The sequence below is a fragment of the Plectropomus leopardus genome, chromosome 5, assembly GCF_008729295.1.
Source record: "Plectropomus leopardus isolate mb chromosome 5, YSFRI_Pleo_2.0, whole genome shotgun sequence".
In the NCBI taxonomy this organism is placed as follows: Eukaryota; Metazoa; Chordata; class Actinopteri; order Perciformes; family Serranidae; genus Plectropomus; species Plectropomus leopardus.
In genome coordinates, this window is record NC_056467.1 from 25,299,473 (window position 1) to 25,324,612 (window position 25,140).

At 39.3% G+C, this 25,140-nt stretch overlaps 1 protein-coding gene across 1 annotated transcript in view; it reads right to left on the minus strand.

Moving 5' to 3' along the window:
- robo2 (roundabout, axon guidance receptor, homolog 2 (Drosophila)) overlaps nt 1-15,163 on the minus strand; it is a 350,439-nt gene extending 335,276 nt beyond the window's left edge. Inside the window, exon 1 of the mRNA XM_042486274.1 lies at nt 15,040-15,163. Within this exon, the coding sequence (XP_042342208.1) occupies nt 15,040-15,163 (124 nt within the window). The remainder of the gene's footprint in view (nt 1-15,039) is intronic.
- Nucleotides 15,164-25,140: the final 9,977 nt, after the last annotated feature.

Here is a 25,140-nt window from a genome sequence, read left to right on the forward strand (position 1 = left end):
ATGGCTTCCCACACTGCACAGCTGGAGGCAAGCGGTCAGGCACAGGCAGTTTTCAACAGTCTGTGCTGTCTGCTGCCTGACCCGTCATCTGAGCAGAAACAGGTGAAGCCATTCTTTGCCACCTTCTCTACACTTCCTCAAGTGTGCTAAACTGCAGTTATATGGATATTGCGGTGGTGCTCAGTCACAGAGGTGAGGTCAATAGTGTGAACAAAGAATTTGCAATGGAATTAGTGGTGGCTACTTAGTGGTAGAATTAATGTACTGCGTACCAGCATCCATTTACAGGAAGAAAGAGCAGATGAAATTGACATTATGGTGGTTTTACACTTCAGCACAAGCCATTTTTCAATGCAGAAGGAGGGGAGGGCAGTTGCCAGCTTAAGTTTATATTCCAATACTGATGACAGCTAGGAAATTTACTCACAAGAATGTCACTGGGACCTGTATGTGTAGCTGCCCCTGCCTTCCTCCTCAAATTAGCTTTTCACCTTTAATTATCCAGTGTCTGGCGTGGCACGGAGTCAAGACAATGTTGTACACACCCATTAACACAAAAAAACCTGTTTGGAGAAAACAAATGCCTTCTGCTCCCCTTTTTGAAGTTCGTTTAACAATGTCCTCGAGCCACCATTTTCCAATGTGTGAGGAAGTGCCGGCAAACAAGACATCCATCAAATTGACAGACAAAACAAATTACAAGGCAAACAGAACCTTAATGTGTCACCACAGCTAATGGTGTCAAGGCTGGTTGGCAGCAGACCCAGACACTTGCATGCTGCTGCTGTCACACTCACACGGCCTTGCTCTTCAACTTGCAAAACGCCCAACTGAAGAGGAGAGAGGGATGACTTCTGGATAACACCCAGGTATTAACGTCCTGCACACTATTAACAATGCATCAAACCTAGATTCATAAAAGTCCATCAAACCATAGTGAGTCAGAACAAGGGGCTTTCATGCAGGTATGATCTATCTGTACCGTGGCTTGTGCTCACAAGTGAGATTATTCTTTAAATGAATGATGCAGTCTCCCTAAAGCCAATAAAAGTGTAATTACATGCCTTGGGCCTTGGTGACAAAGCCTGTGCTGGTGACAGCTATCTGGAAATGAGAAAGAAAGGATTACCTTCACTTTTCATCTAGCATTGGCATGATCATCTCTCCACAGGGGTCACCTTGGACGAAATGCCACAATTTTACCAGTCATTAAACTCTTAATCCAGCCTCAGTGTGCAGACTTTCATCTCATCTTTCAAAGCATCCATGGCCCTATATCACTTCATGCTGCCATTGCATCATCGTCGCCCATTACGACGGAAAGCAAAGGTGAGAAACCTCTGCAGGAACACTTACAACACGAGAAACTGTAGATTGAAGCTCACAGTGATTCAACAGTTTCTCATTCCATATATTTTATAGACCTAAAGGAGAAAATTATCCTTGTCAGGTAATATCCTGAGAATGACTTTGTTTTAAGCTCATTGGCTTTAGTTCATATTCTATAAGTTATTTTGGTCTCTGCAGGAAATCATGCTCGCGAAACTTTGCGGGGCATCAGCTGGGAGATTGCAGAGACCACTTGTTAATATTCTTTTGCTGTATTTGAAAAGCAGAGCCATTACATATTCCGAGATGGGGAGATATTTTTCATGGCAGGCAAACTGAGCATGATAAATTGGACAATAAACAGTCTAATCCAGCAACACAAAAGTGCACAGAGGCATAATGCTGCACTAAATACGACTTTACAACGACAACCTGCGAAGCAGCGCTGCCAGTCACAGGGGCACCGCGCTCACACAGAATGTCATGGTCACACTCACATGCAGGTGTTTATTATACAATCCCCTGTTTTTGTAATCGAAATTTATATGGCGTAACAGCTGGGTATAAGTCCAAACAGTTGGGTTTCTTACTGTGACAAACATAATGAATCAGTTCTCCCAATCTATTCTCATGTTGACAACACACAGTAAAAGTGTAAAACTAGTTTTCAGGAGTTTGAAAAACCTACATCTCCTATCTCTTTATAGTCTGACCACAGAAACCACAATGGCCTTGCTCCCAACTCTGTTGGCATTTACAAATAAGTTGTACAATGTGGTTTCTCTAGCTGATATACTGAATATCAGAACTGTAGCTTCTTTTAAGATCTTTCTTTCTTTCCCAATTTTCAAGCTCTTCCTGTGCAGAAACTGTAGATGTACAGTACAACGGAAGCACACTTTACACAAATGTTGTGTGATTTTAAGTCCATTGTACAGTAAAAACAGTATGACACTTTAAGTAAATATGAAATTCCCAAGTACATACTGTGTTTGGGAATTTCAAATGCCACAACAACAATCTTTGGAATTTTAATGATACTTAATCCTACAACATAACATGATTTATTCATCTTAATCAAATAATTAATTTTAGGGTTGGTATGTAAGAAAACAAACAATTCCTAATCCTAATATTGACTGCAAGACACATAGGAAGCCTTTAAAGAGACCTATTACGCTAATTTCAAGTTCAGATTTGTATTTGTTTTTTGACAGAACATGTAAACGTGCTTTAATGATCAAAATCACTTGTTTTTCTCAAACTGTCTGTGCTGGTACACCTATATTCACCCTCTGTCTGAAATGCTCTGCTTAGTGCCTGTCTCTTTAAGACTCCCTCCCAAAACAGCCCTGCTCTTATTGGTCAGTGTTTCTGGGTTTTCTGTATCTTTGTGTCTCTGCACTATCATTGCCAGGGAATGACGGATGGAGAATGAGAAAGGGAGAATAAAAATTCACAAATAAAAGCTTCAAAACACAATCAGATATGTTCCAGCAAGAATATCATTCGAAATCTAGGAGAAATTAACAACATCTGCAGCCAAGTTCACGTTTCCTTACATTAAGCTACATGTAGTAGTGTACTTGAAGCCAGTGAATGACAATGATGGCAAATAGCAGCATTTTGCGCAAGACAAAACCAGACATGTTCCAGCAGGAATATGATCCAAAATTGGGAAGGAATTAACTACATCGGCAACCAGATTTACATGTTTTCCTGACATTAGCATGTTGTCTCATGTGGCAGTGGAAGCTACGTAACGTAAACACTTGCAGTATCGTGCCTGGAGAGGATCATATAAAGAAGTCCTGCACACTGTGATATCATACTGTAGCCAGACTAGAAAAAAACTGTTGAAAAACATGATCAGAATGGTAGGAAACCTGAAGTTTTCACTCACAGAGGTTACTTCTACATACACATATATTTACATCACACATTATTTAAACTTGGCCATGTTGATATGAACATACTATATATGACACATAATACATGGAAAAGCTTAATAGGTCCCCTTCAAGAAAATTTGCATTATTCTACATTTATGTTTAGACCCAAGATTATGATTAAGACGTTTTTTGCATGTTCATTCACCAAGCTTGCTGCAAGCAGAAAATAACTTCTGTGAATCCAATTATTGACAAATCCATAGCTGAAGGTTTGGTAAGTCTTACTGAAACAAAAACTCATCAGTGTCGCCCCCCTGACCATGGCCCCCACAGCGAAAATAATTTGAGGCTGATAATACTGTCTTTAAGAAACTCTAGTGTGTTAATTTTGAAGCCAGGGCAAAGGTGGTGATATCTTTTAAAACTAGACAACCTGAAATTTAGTTATGGCTTTTAGATTTGTTGTGCCACCTCAAGGTTTCAATAGCTCCATTTGGCCACCCCTAGGAAAAGTTTCTGGGCGCCACTGCACCTCATGTTCATGAAACGACTTAATGCATCTGCTCTTTCAGTGTGAGGGACAGGCATACTTGAGAAAACTGGAAATTGTGCTGCTGGAGTTCACTGCTGGTGGTAACTCAATAATGGCAACTCACCGATAATATGGTCATATTTAAACATGACCGATAAAGCAGCTGTGATTTTAATCAATCAATCTCAGTAATGAGAACAGGAAGTTAATCCATTGTTATGCATTATTCGTCAGTAAATTAAGGTCTTTGGGGTTAATTAACTAGTGGGCTAAGGACAATGTTAATAATGCAGCACTAATATAGGGCAGGTAATAACATTCTTGAGAATGTCCTTCTCAACTCCAGCTTTCAGTTCTTCTCCAAGTAGAAAGGCAGATATATTCTGACAGCTCTGTTTTCCGACAATGTCTTCTTCACATTACTACTGCTTCAGGCTGCTCTGCATCAGAGTTGTTGTGATGGCACTCCTTTCTTTGCCTTTACAGAAAAAGTTATAGTGCCCCTTATAACAGAAACTACCTTGAGATGAGCAGAATAGCTATTTAATTCTTATTGAAATGTAATGAATGACAGCCTCCTTTGATCATTAGATTTGAGCCTAATCACCTAAAACCAAAACCCAAAACCCAACACCACTAACTGATTCATTTCCTCATCACTGTCTGGGTGGAAAAATTATTATAACTTTGAAATGAACGAAAAGGATGACAACATAATTAGTCATCAGAATAATTACTTTGCTGCTGATTATTTCAAAAGCAGAAAGGCAAGGGAATTAATTCAAAATGTTACTGCTCAGTGCACTTGCTATGAATACACATTATGTCAATATGTGGCATGTATGTTTGTACCTCCGCTGAATTGTGCATGTCGAACTTGGCAGCTGACCCAAAGCAAAGTCTGAAAACAAATTGCTTCAGAAGCTAACGGCCACTGTTTGATCTTTACATCTGCAGCATGATAGAGCTTAACCACAAAATTACTCATGAATGCACAGATAATGAGGAGCTAATGTTAATTATTAACGATTATGTGGTAATAGTGTACTTGTAAATATTTCACCAAAACCATTTTCCCCCTCACCTTATAAAACCGGAGTGCAGAATTTAGGGGGATTTAGTGGCATCTTGTGGTGAGGACTGCACCTGGAAGCAGCTGAAACTTCTCCCAGTCCTTCAGTAATCACTGATCAGGAGGTTTTAACTATCAGCCGAATTATTTGCAAAGGTCTCCAAACAGACCCAGTGATTTCAACTGGTAAAAACACTGAATAAAGCAGTTTCACATTAAAACAGGGGGTCCTGTAGGGGTTTTTGGCTAGGCATTGACTTCATTTTTCAGCCTTGGAAGTTGAAGCTTGATCTGTAGCCAGAATTAATGTAGAAACATGGCGGTGCAACACGGCGATCTTTGTGTATGATGACCAGTTCTCTATGTAGACAAAAATGACTCATTCTAAAGTAACGAAAACACAATCATTTTCATTTTCAGGTGATTATACACTTTAAAAAAACATACTTATTATATTAGATTCCATTTCTGCCTATATATCCCCCTAAATCCCACACACTGTACCTTTAACCAAATGTTTCAGTCTGCAGTGTTAAAGTCATGTACATTGTATGCCTGACTATCCACTCGGACTTCCTTCCATGAACAACATAGACCATGCAAGATTACGCTTAGTTAAATTAAAGAAGGAATTACAACTTCAATTCCATAAATGCTACTACACTGCGCCCAGAGGACACTTTTCTAAAAATAACTGCTAACAACATTTGCCATTTTGGTGACATCTTTGTGAGGGCAAGAGAGGAGATCTGGATAAGATGCATGCTAATGCAAAATGTAAAGGGGGCCTTTGTGGACACCTTAATCTGGCAGTGAAAATCCCCTGCTTCATATAAATGCTACATTGACATATTTCCCACAAAGCCAGAGCTTCTTGCTGTATCTCCTGGGGTCCAAAATGACATTCAGCATCTGGTTGGACATACTTTCTACTACATGGGTGAGAGGAAAAATGTAGCCCCCTTTACTTCCCGTGGACCCAATTCTGACCTAACGCACTGCCTACAGCTTCATACAAGAACAACACTGAGGCACTTCCTGATGATTTGCTATTTCTGGAGGTTATACTTGTGTTTTACAAACTTTGTGGGCATATGCGCACACAGTGTATGCCTTGGGGAACAAAACTCAAACAGAAAATAACTTTACGTTGCCATCTGATAGAAGCACAGTGCTTTGGTTTTTATTGACCAACTATGTCCATTTTGTGCCATCAAACTAGCGGCCATTGTCTGAAAGACAGGGAAAATCGCTGTTAACCCTTTAAAACATGGGTCAGTATCAGTTTTCTTGTGCTGCATTTAGCTATTTTACCCTTTACAACAAAACAAATTGGTTTAACTTTTCTCAAAAACATGGGGAAAAAAGGGCAATGAAAAGCTGGGCAAGAAATGTCCCACAAAACTGCACGAAATTAGTAAAAGGTAACAAGAAAATGACATAAAACTGAGTTTTAAAAAATAAGGGAGGATTATTCAAAAATTATCCCAAAAAAGGGGGAAAATGTCCCGTAAAAAATATTATAACAATTTTACACTTAAAATTATATTACAGGAAAAATACAATAAAATATACAAAATATATACATTTACCTGCACGTCTTCTAAGTTATATTCATGTTTGTTTGTTTTTTCATTGTTTTAATTGCTTATTGCCTTTTCCCCATGTTCTTGAAAGAAACCAATTTGTTCAGGTTCTAAAGGGTTAATGACAGGATGTCCGAATAACGCCAGTATGTTCCTTTAAGCCATGTCCCTGCATTAGACTGTTCTCGTTGTTTTAATGTGCACCTCCCATCCAGCACAGACGGCCTTATCTGCATCCCAGCTCGGTGCTGGCACAGGAAGAGGCTGTTGCTTGACACACAATATTGGACAAGACAGTAACATGGAACATTTAGAGGCGGATGGAGAGGGTACCGTCGCACAAGGCTTGCCAGCTGTGATAATGATGTATAATTTAATTGAAGGCTGTGCTTCTATCCTCCATAGAACTCAAACTGCTCTTCTCTTGTCAATGCATTATTCAGGCTAATGGTGACCCTGAAATAGAAAAAAGCTTCTTATCTCTTTAAAGTTTTATTGCAGAGAGCAAAGAGAGGTAAGGAGGTATATCAAAAGAAAGTGACTATGAGTGAGGCAGAGAGTCACAGATAAGGTAAAAAAAGCTTACTGAGATATAGTTCTGTCTCCTGACATGCTTTGTGAAGGATTGCTGTTTCTGACCATGACAGCCTCATCTTCCTGGCAACAGCAGAAAAATTCAACTGGGCAGAGTCTACATGATATTCTATCTTGATGTTGACATTTCCAAGGAAATAATAAAGACTTCCCAAAAAGCTTGGATGGCAAGTTAGAGAAAAGGTTTTACACACTCTCCTCTGCAGACTACTTCTGTCCTTTTGCTGTACTACAAATATTTACATCACAAATTTAAACAGCAAAACTTCCATCGTGATCATCAGTATGACCACCATCATCATCTCTAGTGAGCAAACGAGAGAGAAAAGCAAGAGGGAAAGATATGGAGCGCAGGAAAGCACCCATGCATACACTATTACACATGGAGCATCTTCACATGTGAGCAAGCAGATACTCTGCAACTTGGTTGTAGCTAAGTCAGGGGATGACAGGGTGAAAGGGTCTCAGGCAGTAAAACACAACCACTTCAATACATCAAATTAAGTTGTCATATTTACAGTCTGGAATTCACCCATAAAACACTGTTATTGTAAAGTCTAATTTCCACTGCAATTAGAAATCAGCTTCATTACAGGACGTGTGACTGGAATGTGGCAATTAAGCTTCACTGTACGGCAAGTGGGCTGGGGGTCTGGGTGGGGAGGAGGAGGAAGTGGCACACCAATTTACTGAATCTGTTATTTCACTGTCTCAGTCTGTAATTGGGCACAATAACTAATCTTTCTTCAGATTAACTTTTTGTTTTACCTAATAAAAAATCCCTCATTTAGAAGATTAGGAAAGCTACAGTAGGAGTAGTATTAGTAGTAATAGTAGTACTAGTAGTAGTAGTCAGTGTAGTAGTCATAGTAGTAGTAGAAGTAGTAGAAGGTAGATTTATCATTTCATCTTTAAGTCATTTTTTAAACAAAGTTTAAAAAACAAAATTACATTTGTCCTTGATCCTGCTACATCTTTGGAGTTGAAGGATGAGATGATTAAAAACACCAGCTAGTATGAGGATTCCATCGCGTTGCTCAGGCATGTGCTGCTGATGGGATCATTCAATTCCTACAGTGCATTTTTAAAATTTTATCAGGGTCTTGTGTCCTTATGGCTTGCAGCAAAACTACAGCATATATGAACTCAGCGACCTTAAATTGCCAATTGAAAGTTGTTGTATTCACTGATGATGAGTTATTCTGCTGAAACGACCTTGAAAACAGTGATATCAAAAAAAAGAAGTAAGACAAACTATGTAAAACTCAAGGGTTTCACAATAATTTGCTGTATGATTATTTATACACACACAGAAAGCCTAACAACACACTACTGCAGGTTGGAAGCCTGGCACCAACTAAGTGGTGTATAAGACTTTTCCACTGATGAGTTCTTGACATGTCATAGAGGTAAAAGCACAGGTGTAAACAATAAAACAAATTACAGTTTTATTCCATTTTTCTGCTTCAGTGTCAGGGTCTTGGTATTGTGCATGCTGGCTCACAGTCACACTGTCATAGCTTACTGGAACACTTGAACACAACCATTAATGTGCTTTTCTTATGGCACATTAAAATGTCTGCTATGAAGAGGTCTTCAGCCCCAGTCCTCTATTATGATCGAATGAGTCACCAGCAACACAGAAAGTGAACTGATGCCTAATATTAAGTAAACACATTGTGGAATGCATACAATACACTATAAACAAAAATCAGGTATTGTGCTAGAAATATATATTGTTTACAAGAATGCTTAATGATATGTTAATGTTATGGTAATTGTGTTTTCAGAATTCTCAACATGTATATGCATGTGTCTATTTTACATAGATCTATGTTGCGCATTGTTATTGTAAGACTGGGCAATGCTATAGCACAGTCACACAAAAGAATTAGATTTTGTAACATCCCTCTGATGCCCTAAATTGGGCATCAACAACATATACCTTATGTTGACTCAATCCTGTTACCATTGTATCTGTAACCTCACTCACACTTTTCAGCTTGTACACTTTACATTTATCTCTAACAAGGCGTAGGCGAACACAATTAAGGCGAGTACATTTGAGAAACTGATTCTTCTCAACTAGCAGTGGCATAAGGCTTAATGATCTAATTGGATTGAACGAGGAACAGCAGGCGCATTTTCTGCCTTTCTAGCCTTTTTTCGTCATGATTGAGTAATTATGAGGGAGCACAGTCTGCTTCATTATAGATGTACTTGCTGGCTGTCTTGTAAATATTTTGTTTATAAAGAATCATGTGTTTGGCAAAACTAAAAATGCGGCCTACATTTCTACATTAGCATGCTGAAAACGGCTCTAACAGTTATTATCAGTGAAACCAAACTGAGTCACAGTATGTCAGCAAAACGTCACAGGAGCAGATAGAGAGTGATTTTCCCCGTGCTCTATGACAGCCATCACTTTGTTTCCTGCCCCAAGACACAAGTCAAAACATATTAATTGAAAGTAACGGCAGTGATTTAATTTTTCTGTCAGGCTGGTGCCTAATTTTTCCCCCATTAGTTTGTGTAATATTTCTCTCCCCACAGCCAGTTCTGCCTTCCTCCTAGGGCAGGACATGAGTGGCATATCAGAGTATTGGGGATGATATCCATTAATGGTAATTCTACATAAAGAGAAGACTGCCTTGTAAAATATGCACCACATAAAAATCTTTACCCTAGCAGCCAAAATAAATAAATAAACTTATAATTTAAGTAAAAGCTGCTAAAGCAAAGATCAAATTAGGTAATAACATGACAGAGTAATGTGTTGTATGCACACACAGCAGTGGAGATACCAGCTATGAATATAAAGCTTGGAAGAGTTATTTCAAGTTTATTTCAACTTGGGTCTTATTCTGAGTAGCTCAAAGTGTTGCAACAACCCTAAACAAGTCCAGCTGGGCAACAAACAGGAGCAGGCAACAAGACAACAGTTTAGCCATGTTATCTTAGCTGGTTCTCATTCCTAAGGCATCAAAAACCACTTCTTTGTCACACTCCCTTGGCATGTGATATCAACACTAAGAGCAGCCTTTAGCATCTTTACAAGACGCAACATTTCACGTTGTGCTGTTGCAACACAGGTTACAGTTGGTTTGAGGTTTTGTTTTTCGCAGTGGATAAACTCTTAGTACCACTACCTGGAACAACAATGTTCTTGTCATTTTTCCTGCTGACAAAATCAAAGCAAGGGTAATATTTCCAACTGCAGATGTAAGCATTTCCCTCTTCCAAGCTAACTTGTTGCTTGGTGATGCAAGATATTTACATCAATTAATCAGAGGATATGACTGATTGCTGAATTTCAAATCAGTACGGGGATGACAACAAAAGCAAGGTTTTAACGAGCTATTTGTTTTTGGGGTAATTGTAATATTATTACTGAAATTTTATTTGTAATTCATTTCACTACTTGCTACTTGGAAAAAAAACATCATTACTGTAATGTGTTACTGTCCAACACGGCCTGTGAGTGTTGTGAAAATCCATATGATCATCTGACTGCTTGTGTTTCTTGCCACATATGACTTGTTTTTATTGATGTCTCAGCAGTTATTTTGGAGTACAAATTAGAGAAATTATCTTATAACAATATAAGTCTCTCAAAATAAGGGTGGTCACTATTTAAATTGAGTTGAATCATTATTTTAATCATTTAGAGTTACAATTTCAATTAGAATGATGGCAACCTGAATAAATGTTGCTTCATGTTTCCTTTATTATTTGTCATGGCCGGCGCGGCCCTGAATTGCACTCACTAATTGCACAGTAATGGAGTATGTGCAAACGCAGTGATGGAGTAAGCAATTTATGCTGTTGATCTGTAGTAGGCTGCACTATTCCTGTGTGGGTAGGAAGTGGTAATATTAATTCCTTCTCTATGCTCCTGCCCTATAAATCTGCATCCCAGACGGTCAGATACACTCAGCTGTGGGAGACAGAGGAATGTGAGCAGTATTTCTGTAATAGGTGTTGGTCACTTGTCTTTACCATTAGTCTTTTTGCTGGCTGCCTCGGCAGGCCCCTGTTTAGTAAATCAGTTGTTGAGAACATTACAAAAAATGACCCTGTTTCCAAACCTGGGCTGGTTCACATATCATTTGTCTTCAGAGCTCTGTACGAACACAGCCAGGCTTCTCTCTACTGTCTTCACATTACCATTTATTGTAGTTTGGTGGGATCGTAATACATCCAATTGAACTCCCCATTGCCAGGCTCACTTCAATCTCTGCTGCCCCTGATCTGAGCGCCTGTGTTATATTAGTTATGGAGGCTCTCTCTGCAGGGTGGTATGACAATATAAAGAAATAGTAATTTTCTGGATTCTGGGCGATGTTAGACAGCATGCACAGGAAGTAAGTAAGTAAGTTGTTTCTAGATCACAGAGCTAGTGCTCCACTCTCTGGAGATGAATGACAATAAAAAATATTCTGTTGCAACCTTCACCATACCACAGCTGGTACACCTGCAGTTAATCCACTGACTACCCACAGTCAGTGTACATCCAGCTGTGCAAGGATGGCTCAAAGTCAAATTGAAACTCAGCTTGGCCACACAGAATCATGAATATACAAGAAACCTATCTATAAAATCCTATGTGACGTTATTTATTTTTCTCTGTCCCATTCCCACGGTGTGACAGCGTAGGCTGCTAGAAGATCAGAGACATCTCAGCGGTCATTCTTATGTGTTATTCTTTTTACTATTGCCATTCAGTATTTTTTTAAATGAACTGCTTTTTATGATTAGCTATAAAAAAAAGTATTTAACTACTAGAAAGACAATCTTTTCATAAAACTAGGCTGTCTTTGCAGCAGAAAGACACAATACTTTTAAAATTGGTGCTACATGACAGAAACAAAAACTAAGTAAAAGAGCTACGGCATTTGCTTTAAGAAAACTTAAGCACCAGGATGTACTCCACAGCACTGAATCAATAAAGGCTCCTGCCGGTCGATGACATAAGGCAGGCTTGTCTGTTTTGACACAGGAAACAATATGGTGGCTGGCTGGTAACAAACGGTCTTTAATTACAGTTAAATGGTAAACAAAAATAAGTGTCTGAAACATTTGAGGTGAGAAATAGACAAAACAGCAACAGAAACTTAGTTTATATTTGATCTCATTATTTTAAGACTTCATTTTTACAATACAGGAAACAGTATGGCACGTACTTCTTGCTCACACATTTTCAAACAAGATACATGACACATGATGCCCTAAAATATGTTTCCAAAGACATTTTAGGTGAGAAACAGGTGATAAAATAACAGCAACTTGGTTTATATTTGATCAGCTTTGTCTCGCTTTTACAATTTGATTGGTCTGAGTTTGAGTGAGAGAGAGAGAGAGGGAGAGGGAGAGAGAGAGAAAGAGAGAGAAAGAGGCGTCTCTCCCTCTTGATCTGCTTCTATACTCTTTGTGGTTGTGGACTTCACAAAATAAGAAAGTACAATTTGTGGTACAAGCAACAGCTCTAGAGCAAGCACAAATTTGCCAAGATGAGCATGATCACTAGTAAAAGCACAAGTAAGACTGAGGGAAATTTACCACAGTTCATTTACACATACTACCCACAGTGTTATGATGCAAAGCTGGATAAATATCAGCATAGTATCCCTTTAATGCTCAACCCAAAATCTTGTGAGTATCACTCACCCCCTGTAGGCCTGACAGGTGCTGCAGCCGTAAAAGTTTATAGCTTCAAAGCTTTGAGGATGGTAACAGGACAACCCCAGGAATCAATCTAACTCGATTGTGGTTTAATGAATTTTTATAGACATTTAGATATTTCCTCCACCAGGTCAACTTGTCACCACTGGATTCTGTTGTGACTGACATAAATTCAACTTGACCAGACCTGCTATTCATTAAAGGAGAGAGCAAAATACAAAATGTATACGGCCACCTTTCAATGAGGTGACCTCCCTCATATTGTGCAGTTAAGTTAACCTACAATTACTGAGTCACAAATTTGTCACATATTCGTGTTTTTGTTGGTCTTTAAGTACACTGGCCACATAAATGCTGTACATGAATAAAAAAAGATCAGTCATGTTATTTCTAATAAGTGAATGAGATAGTTTACAGCTATGCATTCTGTGTGCAAACCTGTAGTGTGTTCTCAGCTGTATAAAAAGAACAGAACAGAAAATATTGATAATCTCATCAACGTAGTGCAGATTCAAATGACACAAGCGTGAAAATCATAACGCTGAATGTGATTATGAATGCCAATTTACAGTCAATGAAAATTACCGCTGGTGAGAGATATCCAGTGACACGATGCTGGCACACAAATGAAATGTATAATAGCTATTCCATCCCAATATGTTCTATAGGTAATGACTGGGCAGCCACAACTGTGTGTCAACCTTGCACAGACCTTATCTGCATTCTGAGAAACATTAGTCTTTTCAAAACATCTCACAAAACCATAACCAAACAAGCAAGGTCACAATTCAGAGTATGGCTGTGGAATGATTTGTTCATCTATGCACAGATAGGAATGGAGTCTATGGCCTAATTACACCGAGGGAGGTCACAGCCCTCCATTTCAACAGAGGCCAGTGATAGCTGGGATTTTAAACTGAATCTGCTTTTACCCTTGGTTTACAGATTGCCGATTCATATTTGCACAGAACACATCAAATTCCAACCTTGAATATGTTTTACCCATCATTTCAAGTAATTCAAAAATTGGACTGCAAATGCATCTTGTTTTTGATGCTTTGGCAGAGAAAAACTTTCTCTCTCTGGTTCCATTTGGAAATGTTCCTTCCATCATAGATTGTTTATACACTGACAGCAAAAAAATCTGGAAAATGAAAGGATTGTGATTTGGTACGATCTATTTCATATGCTTGTTAGAACAATTTCTGCTTATATAAATTTTGAAAGCAAAAAAAAAGCCTGGACATCAAAAGAAAAATTCTTACATTATCCAACAGTTGAGAGTGCGTAACATCAATCTGAGTGCATGGTGCAAGTCATTAACTTAGAACTTTGGAGCGGTAATGATGCATGTCGGTGAGAGGTGTGTGGACTAAAGAAGAGTGCAAAAGAGGTGCGTTTAAAGAAATGTGAAGTAGAGACCAGGCGAAGCAGAACGAGAGTAAAAGAAAGTGGCAAGGAATCATTAAATAGATCACGGTGGTGACACTGCCTCTTTGAAGACACACACGTCCCACTGAGCGTGAGCCTCGAGTGCTAACAATGCCGATAGGCTGCAGGGAGCATCTCTCAGGCTTCTCACTGAGAACTAGCACTAAGATTAGAGGTTCCTTTAATCCGACAAAGGGGATTAAATGCTACAAGAGAGGCAAGAGGACCGCTCCCACGGAGGGGCTGAGATGAATTATTAACACCTCTCCTCAAGACTGGCGATCTAAGTCTTTAAAACCAAATATCACAGCTCTAAGACACTAGTGGCATGTCCTGCCAACCAAACATTCCAGGGTGCACGGATAAATGTGATCTCACTCAACACACATTGCCACACAGACAGGGCAGGGTGTGTGTGTGTGTTGAGTAGTGGGTGGAGAGGTTTCAAACAACACTAAAAAAGACCAAGAGAACCATGAAAGTGTGACAAAAACCCTAAAAAGCTATGAAGGGCGTTAAATTAAGTGTTCACTTTCGGACAGCTATACATCAGCTGCTGCTGAAAAGTTATCATTCAGCAAATGTAAGTGGTCACCACTTCCTTCAGTGCTTAAAAATCAGGTCAACTTCCTTTGAACACACCTCAACTGCCACAGTGAGTCATAATTAAGACAGAAGTATTCCAGAGGAAAAACATTACGTATAGACTTTTACATAAATAGGGTGGTGCAAAACATCCATATTCAAAAGTGTTTCAAGGCAAGGTCAGTCAGTGATGAGACTGTCATCCAAAATTGAAAAAATCCATCAAAAACATCCATCAAATTTCAGCTCATTTCAAAGCATAATGACATAGCACGGCTCAACATCTTTAACCCAAATTTACAAACACTACAATCAAAGTTCCCCATCATCACTTACCCCCCTTGTTCCATCTGCCTTTAGTCCTTGCCTGATAGGTGAGTTCGGGACAGCCAGAAAGCACCAAGAGAAAAAAAACAAGTTCAAACACAGAAAGAAATCCAGACTTTGCCCTGGAAAACATGTCCAAGAGTTGCTGGCAGCCGAGTCACTTTCACATGGCTGTGTTTCCTCCTAGAGCGGCGCGACTATGGCGCATGGTAACCCACGCGTGGGCTGTCATCATCAGTCACGCTTTTGTCAGCAGTGGGTTTCTAGTTCTACCATGCTGCTCTGTGATGCCCCGGCTGGGTGCTGATCTTCACTGATGCTGGAGCTCCGAGTGAAGCCGCATCTCTCCCCTTCTGTAAGCCCTGCCTCACCAGAGCGCACAGGAACCAAACGGGAACACACAGCTTGCCACGCGACGGCACAGCTCAGCTACGCTCGGCACAGTGCATAGGAACTCGCTCTCACTCCAGCTCTCACACACACTCACATACTCCCTCTCTCTCCATCTCTCTCACGCTCACTGCTGCCACCGCTGTTGATGCCGATGCTGCTGCTGGAGCTGCTGCTGAATTATTTCCCGTCTTTCTCACTCTGGGTTTCAGAGGGAATTCATTCCTCTGCACTCTGCCTTTTGCTTAGAGCTTTGCATCATGGAGGAGACAAGAGGTGGTGAAAGCAAAATCCATCCTCTGCACTCTGGAAAGGACTCTGCAGAGGTGTGTTGGACTGTTTGGTAGTGCAAACCAACAAACAGGCAAGTAAGAATAACAGGTGAGGGACAGAGGAAAGACAAAGTCCATTATTGTGGAGAAGTACTTCATCAGGAAAACATTTGCGTGAAGATTGCATCACCCTTGCGAAAGTTAGGGGCTAGGCTTGACTGAAGGCAATGGAGCATGGAGGAGAAAGACAGGGCGGGAAAAAGAGAGTGGAAGATCAGGACGGAGCACTCTGGTGGGGAAATTGTGGGGTTCTCATCTTTTGACCCATCCCCCTCTGCTCTGACAGCTCGTGGTCTAAAAATTGTACAAAATATCACCAGTGCACCAGTGCACATAAAGTCAAGCAAAATCATTATGTAGTTTTTTTTTTAAATTTTTTATTTGGAACGTGTTTAAAACTTGCACATTTCAAAAGTAGCATGAGAATATTAGAGCTTGTGCAAATATATATTTATACAGTACCTGAGTATGATTAGTCTACAATGTGTTGTGATTGTTGCATTTTGGGCTCAAACCAACAGAAAATGTAGTATCGATGACGTTGGCAGAGCATGTAGATGCAGCAGCCAGTAGCTCCTCAAATCCATGCTATTTTTTGCTACATATTTCTGTTTTTTTCAAACCCATGGCCCCTTCTGCTAAGGCATGACTTTTCTACAATGGAGAAGCACTTATCAAGATCAGGAAAAGTTGTATGGATTTCAGACTGAATGTAGCAGACTGCGATAGGATCCCCTGGCATATGCCAGGCGGCTAGTCAGACCAGAGGGGAGAAATAAAACTGAAAGCGCCGGACGAAGAGAGGGAGGAGAGCTGGTATCAGGGCGAGGCTGACTGACTGAGAGCTGTTCCTCTACCAAGCCTTCTTCTACCTAATGTCCGGTTACAGGAGAATAAAGTGGATGAGATGCAATTGAGGCTCACTCAGCAACGGGAAATCGTAGACCACTCTGCGCACATCTTCACAGAGACATGGTTAACTCCTAACATCCCGGATCAAGCTATTGCAGCGGATGGGTGGATCTTGTTCAGAGCCGACAGGACACAAGACTGATGCAAATTCAAAAAAAAAATTACTGCAGGAATTGTATGATGTCATCAGCAGCAACATGCCCAAGCAACCAGATGGAATGGTCATCATAGTTGGTCATTTTAATCAACTAATCCTTCAACTCCAATGATGTAGCAGGAATAAGTACAATTTTTAATTTTATATTTTACACTATGTTTAAAAATTGACTTCTAAATCTACCTTCTACCTTGTACCTTGTATTAGCTATGCTTGTAGATTACCAGCCCGTTTTAATTCCCAGGTCATCCAATACTAATCCTTTTCGCTCTCGTTAGTGTGTGAAACCAATATTGAACGCACCCTTGCACCAAAGTTTTCAACTAACTTCAATGTAAACCCACCTGTGGCAATATAGATACTCAGAGCAACTGACAAAGTATAAATGGCAAGAAAGTCCATATAGGGCGGTTGGAAGCGGGGGTGAATAGTACTCACACAACAGTACAGGCTTGATTTAGTTGAGTTATATTGAACAGTTTCAACTAAAAAGTTGAAAAAAATGAAAACTGCATTTCCAAAGGTAAATTTTTTTCTGGACAAAAGTCATTATTATTGCTTGTATAAACAGATTAAGTCACCACATCTTTACATTAGCAGCACTGTTGAGAATACTTTTTCTTCATACATTTTCAATATGGCCGAGGGCTCCATTAATCTACTCATGGATTAATAGACATATGAAATCAACTCTATATCCCACAGAGAAAAGAACAAACATATAGACAGACAAACATATAAACATCCTACAAAATACTTTAAAGGGCTTCTGTAAACATCTCTATTACAAACGATGTCACCTGGACCACATTTTGCCATGGTGACACACAAACTCACAATCTGAAAATAACACCAACTGTCACAATGGTGTCACAGCTGGTAACAAAACTGTAGTCTTTGCTGTTTATAGTACCACTACAGTCACTTCTCCAAGAAAATGTGGTGGTGACTGCAAGAAAATTAATATTTTCAAAACTGAGGAAACTCGGCTTCTTGAATATACCAGAACCAACATACTGTTAGCATGTTAACAAATAAAAAACTTGATTGATTTTGTGCCAGCCATGATTTTGTGAAATCCTGTGTTTTGGATGCGAGTCACTCTGTTTATCAAGATACCAGCCACATTTCTCTGACTAAGCTCCAAGGTCGTTATGCTCCCAAGTTCATAAAACAGGTACTTCACAAGTGGGGAGTATGAACAGGCTGTCTCGTGCACACACCATGACTTTAATGTCCTAATTACAGCTTCTGAGGAAACCCATGATCAAGTCCATAATTTTTTATACACAGCGCAAATTAATATCTTGATTCCGCACATAATCTTCACTCGTTTCCTACCTGCACACCCCCTCCCACCCCTCATTCTCCTATTCCATCACGCTATCTCACTTTCCCCTCACAACCTGCAACAACACCAGGAACTATAATTAAGCTTCCTGCACATGAGGAAAGAGATGTGTATTTTCTTGAAGACACCAGCAGGAGCATCTGTTGGCAATACCCATTTCCGATGACAGATAAACAAGCGCAATGTTTGTTTCTCTCTGGGCTATTACACCATAGCTAAAGTACATAATTCTTAAATATGACAGTCCCCTGTTAATTGAGTTAGAAAATTACAAAGCAAATCTGCACTAGACAAGGTAAATTCAAACCCTAATGCTACAATATATCTTGCTGCACGTCTACACCTAAGTAGGAGTTTATCACCAGTAGCCTGAAGCTTTTTGTGTTAAACAGTAATACTCAGAGATTATTCTTTTTGCATATAAAGAGCCTGGTGAGGTACCTTGGGCTCAAAATTTAAATGACGCTGGCAAGGCTAAGCACCAAATAGCTTAGATGCAAGCGGTTAGTGGAGGACGACCTGAAAATACATGGAGCATGTGGTACAGCTTGTGCTAAATAGTAAGTGGTCTACAGTGACAGCTTGTTACAGTCTGTGTCACATGGCTGTGCTACTTCATGAGCCACGGGTGTAGAGCAAGACCTTGAAAACAACAATTGTTGCTATAATGGCAGTAGCTTTGTTTCAACTGCTGCACAGTGTTCATTTACACCTTAGAAGGTAAAGCTCTTATTCCCACACTGAGCACTAAATTCATCACGCTGTGGCATCAAAGAGTAGCAAGCTATTTTATGTTTCCCAAACCAAAGCTAATCTTAAAGCTAGCATGCAACAGACTCCCTTTCATAAGCAGCTAAGTGACACAATAACACATGAATCTGCAGCAGGTATACTCACAATTATGAGGGAAAAAAGTTTTGAATACAAAGTTCAGAAACAGAAAAACAGCACAGATGTTACAAAAACAAACTTGCATGAGTGTCATCAGTGGATAAAAGGGACAGACTTTGATGTCTGCTGCCTCTTGTGTAAAATTAGTTCACACAGACATAAATCTGGTGAAGTGTAGCTGGAATTAGCATTCACAGTGTCTTTGTCTAAGGTCCCTTTGAGCCCATTACAATAACCATTCAAAGTTGTTTTTTGCTTGAAAATACTTTCTGCCTTTTTGATTCAGTACTAAGAAACAAGAGGGGGGAGAAGGAGAGGGATAATAGGGGAACCTGTGCAGTGTGATAGTCAAGGCAGATGCACAGTACTAAAAAAAAATGCACAAAAGTAATGTTGATTAGGGTTACGTCACCAAACAGTCACTACTACTGTGAAAGGAGTAGGGTGGAATCAAGTGGAGGGGGTATGGGAACCCCTACATCCACACTGGTAAGTCTGACAGCTTATCACCCCCAGACAAGAGGCCCCTGGATAAATGTGGTCAAGCAGCAGAGGAGCCCAGCTTCGGCAGTGATGGGGTGCAGGACAGCGATAAGGATGAAGCTCTACTGGGCAAAATGGGAGAGCGAGGCAAGGGGCCCCGGGCTGAGAAACTCAGCCAACAGCAACGCTCATTCCAGCTCTCGCTGGCTAAACCTCTTAAAAAATTTACACATAGGCATTCACCATACTCAGCAAATATAGGTTACAGCATTTCGTGCGTTCATGTGTCTCTTAAGTGTAGCTGTGCATGTGTGTGAGAGAAGACAGAGCACATTTGCACATCTTACAACTGAACCCAGAAATGGAGAGTAAGGGAGTGTAGAGAAGGAAAAGAGGAGAAGTGAAGAGGAGAGTAAAAAGAGAAGAGAGAGAAAATGTCTTCTTGATGTTTTTTTTCCGACATCGGCCTCTTGAAAACACACCATGAAATTTGTTTTTTCACAGGAAGTGACAGAGCGAGCACCATGAATTGATCCCCTGATGGAGATCTGGCTCTTTGTGTAGCCGTTTTCTCCTCTGCGCATCTGCCTGCCCAGATACTGGATAATCTACTTGCTCCCAGCATTCCTAATCCAACCATCCATCCCCATTCACTCCGCCCATGTGTGTCCCAGCGCAGGACAGGGGTGTAGTTTGGAAGTCTATAATGGAATAGATTTGGTTGTTTGTCTCTCTTTAAATGACTGTTGAGCAGCAGTGAAACGATAATTTTTCCTGCAATGTTAACCTCTGGGTAATGATTAACGCTCTAATTATGATCTACCAGAATCAGAGCCCAGCAAGTTGCAACCACATAATCAGTGATGGAGCCTTCCTTTTGTTAGCAGCTGGGTGCTTGTTTTTACCTGAATTTTCACCAATATTAGCACAGCAAATATATCAAAGCTCAGAAATCAATGCCAGTCTGTGTTTTTAATCTAATTTTCACTCAAAGTGTGCAGATTATGGTCAACAAAACAACATACTTCAATAGAGCACTCCTCCCAGTATGGCTGCTGGCAACCAAATGCTAAAGATCATAAGCAGATTACAGGTCTGTCAGCCAATTCAAATAAGTAAACAAGCCAGACCAGACAATTAGTAAATATGATTGCAGTGTACATATGCGCCTGGCTTGTCTGTCAGATGACTGATGACTGTGAAGACTGGTAAGCATAACAGCTTGCAGAACCGTGTCTATTAAAAAATATACTGTTGTTTGATGTTGATTAAAGGTCATGCCAATTCTTAGTTAAAAAATGCATAAACAACTATCTAAAAAAAATAAACTGGTGCATTACTTCCAATTAAATCAGTTAGAACTCAGCAATTATTGTGTGTGCAAAAAAGAAATGTTGGTGCTCCCTTCAAACCCAATATGGATGATCTCATTTTGTAACCTAATCAAAAATGTATTGTGTTCTGCACCTCCATAACGTGCTGTGCTAAACAGCTCTTCAATCAAATTGCCAGTGCAGGCATCCATATGTAAATTTTATATGTAACCATTCAGAAACAGGCTGGGCTTGTTATAATGTACATGAAAACAGCAATTGAAGTCAAAAGTGTAGCGCAAGCTAAAGGTGCAATTACATCGGGAAAAATTTCTTTCCAATGAATCCTTTATACCACATAAACTTGGGCACAGAATGTGTCTGCGAATGGTCCCGCAAGTCAAAGAACAGAGAGGTAATAAGAATCAGAATGAGTTAGTGATGGCTGTCATAAAATATGACAGGAGCTTCTATTTACAACCTGTAATAAAACTGCCTCTGCCACGATTTATGGAGATGCTTGCCCCACAGAGCTAAACCCTTTTTGCCAAGGGCATGTTAATAACCTCCATAGTGCATTCTGAATATATTGGCAGATGGACATTTTGTCTAATAGAGCATTGCAAACTGGAAAGCAGGCGCTAAAAAAAGCAACAGTGTCATGCTTATATGGTATTCTGGTGGCAGTGGCTTTAGCCTGAGGTTTTTCCTCCGTCTCTGAGACCCACCCAAAATGCTACCTTGTGCTGAGCTTTTCTTTTGTCTCCACACTCATCAATGAGCGACTTCAGAACCATATTAATGGAATCACACACTTGAATTATGGACAAAAATGTCACACAAAATATGGTATTAATAAAAATATGGGGTGGACACATGTTACAAAGTGGTGCAAGGCTGTGATGATTTAGTCTTTCTTACAGATGTGTGTTGACAAGATAAAAATTTCACAGTGTTGGATAACGCAATGTGCGTTTACCGTTACTTTTTCAGAGCTTTAACGATTTCTTACTCAGTTTTTCACTGTTTTTTTTTTCCATTTAGATTATTTTGAAAACATTTGATTTCTATTATCAAGACCTTTTTAGTTAAGGCTATTACTGAGACTTTTGCATAATCTATAATTGAATAATCCATTTTATGCTCTGTTGGAATTATGATCTTTTCACTTAATATTTATTGTTTTGTTTTTAATTGTTTTTTTTTCCCTTCTTTATAATTTTTAATTATCCTGTTACCGTTCTTTTTACTGTTTTCTGTTAAATGTTATGTCAGAATATGCCCATATTGTATTATTTTTGTTGAGGATCCCCTAGAAAATAAGATGGCACATCTTAAGGGATTATTCCCAAATAAGAGTTCCTTACAAGACCACTGAAATCACATTAATCATTATTATTTCTTATTAATAAGATAATTAAAGATTGTCCCTTTGCAAAACTATAGCAGTGATTATTTATTTAACTGTTCCTCAGAATATATAAGGTGGTGAAGGAACATACCGCATATTGACGTATAAATGTTTAATTTCACAGAACTCAATAAGTTTTACATTATTTCAGATACCAAATTATTGAGTAATTAAGTATTTCAGTCATCATGTTTGCAGTGCACTAGATGTCCAGTATTTGTTAAGAATATGTGTTACAATTCATTTTCACTATTTTTAATAAATGCAGTGCTTTAACTACTGTGCTATAGCCATTTCAGGGCTCTGCACACCAACACAGGCGTTATTGTGACTAATTATAGCTCTGCTCAGGTTAGAGGTGGGCTACACAATTTATCAAATATTAATGAAAATAAAAAGTTGGGCTTTCCACAATTAAATTAACAAGACTGACTATGATATTGGATTTAAAATGCATACTATAGAAAACTCTGCTGCATATCAAAGCAAGTGCTTTCTAAACTAACAGCCAGGCTCCACTTTTAAAGAGCTGTCATGCCACAACACATGAACCCTGCAGAGGCAGTCTGTGAAAAACAAAAAGCACTGGCTATTAACCATCATCAACCATTGTTTGTAAGTATTTCTGATTTTGAAAAGAACAAATCATGTGCAAAGAGTGCATCAGACCTGTGTCTTAACCGGCAAATAAGTGAAAGCACCTTTGTGAATGGTCCACAGGTATGTACAATCTTTCAACGTATTGCATACTGTGTTGGACAAAAATATAACACACTATTATCACCATATTCTGCAGCCTCCAACTATGCCAGGTTTATGGTCAGAGATGTTTTTTTGTCAAATAAAGTTTTGACTGACACAACATTATTTATTTTTTTCTCATGAGCTATGTAGACTCAGCTGTGCATTTTCTTTTATAATGCAGCCTGATCTTGTTTTGTCTTTTGCTTTTTTGTCTTTTGTAGTGTGTGTGTGTGTGTGTGTGTGTGTGTGTGTGTGTGTGTGTGTGTGTTGTACATGCCATGGCTCTCCTGCTCTTCCCTCTCAGATACCTGCCCTGCCTCACTTTGAAAAGTTTAAAAATTACACACTTGAATATAAGGGGCCTAATTGACCTAATTTGAGTTTGGGTTGCTCAATACAAACCAGACATGCTTACTTTGCCTGAAACTTGGTTGCATAGCAAAATTCGTGATGATTAGATCAAACTTGATAAGTCTATATTATACAGAGCAGACAGAGGTACAAGAGGAGGAGGCATGGCCTTATATGTTTCCTCTCACTGTAACCCCATTGTTTTTTGAGTGTCTTTTTTATTAAGCTAGGACTTCATGAAAATAAACATTTCATTATTGGTTGTATTTATAGACCTCCACCTGTTCATCCTGACTACGCTAAATGCAAAATATCTACTCTTACTTCGTTTGAATATTCAGATGAAATTTTAATTTTAGGTGACTTCAAGAGGAATTGGCTTGACCACTCCTGAACAAATGATAAAAACCTGCTAAAAAGTTAACTCAGCTGACCAATGAGCCACCCAGAGTTCATGCCAGATCTAAAACATTATTAGATTGCATCCTTCTTACTCACCCTGACAGAATCATTAAATCTGGCATTCTATCAGATTGTTTTAGTTATCATTCAGCTGTCATTTGCGTATGTAAAATTAAATCAGTCAGGCTTCCTCCCAAATACACCAGAGTTAGACAATGTAAGTACATTAATCTCGATAATCTGACACATGACCTGATTGCAATTAATTGGGACAGGTTCCAATTTATAACATTTGTTGACGACGCCTGGAATTATTTTCATTCCGAAGTCACAAGAGTTGATAAACATGCATCATGACAAAATCAGGGTCAAAGGTAAACATCTGCCCTGGATAAGCTCTGGTCTGATCAGTCTCTTTAATCAAAAGGATAAAATGTGGGAGAAGTACAGGAAAACCAAAGATCCTGCCGACTGGGAAAAATATAGATCCCTAAAAAATTTGTGTAAAACAAAAACATGCAATGCGAAATCAGACTTCTAACATCTCTCAGAAAATGCATTATCCAAAACAGTTCTGAAAAAATATGAGCAATAATCTCAATAAATCAACTAAAAACAACACTACCCAGATTAGATTCAACAACAACATAACTGAGGACCTCTCCATAATCTCACAGGTCTTTAATCAGTACTTCTCCTCGATAGGCAGCTCTTGTGCATTTGACCCTCCTACAGCTTCTGACTCCCTGAGTAGCTCCCTCCCCAGAAGTTCCTTTACTTTTCATAAAATACTCCCTGTTGAAGTTCAGCGTGCAATTATTCAACTAAAGGATGATTACAGACCTGGACCAGATGGCATTGAGACAAAATTCATCAAGTTAGCTGCCCATATTCTGATGTATCCACTTTGTGAAATATTTAACCTCTCTTTGTCAATATGCGCCCTTCCTTCCACCTGGAAAAGTGCCAGTTACTCCACTCCATAAGGGAGGTGACCATCATGACATACACAACCAATTTCTATCATTAACTCTGTGGCCAAAATTTTTGAGAAACTAATTTTAAACCAACTATCACAATACTGCACTGACTTTAATATTCTGTCTCCATGCCAGTCTGGTTTCAGACCCAACTTCTCATCAACAACAGCGCTGCTAAATTTTACAAATGATTTGTTCACAGCTTCTGAGAATGACAGGCTCACTGGTGCTATCTTTCTTGATGTAACTAAGACCTTTGATATTGTTGACCATTAGTTACTCTTGGACAAGCTTTGGTCCACTGGCATTTCTCGAAATGCTCTTCTCTGGTTTAACTCATGTCTTCATAATAGATGCCAGTGTGTCAGTATCAACGGAAGTTAGCCTGATTAT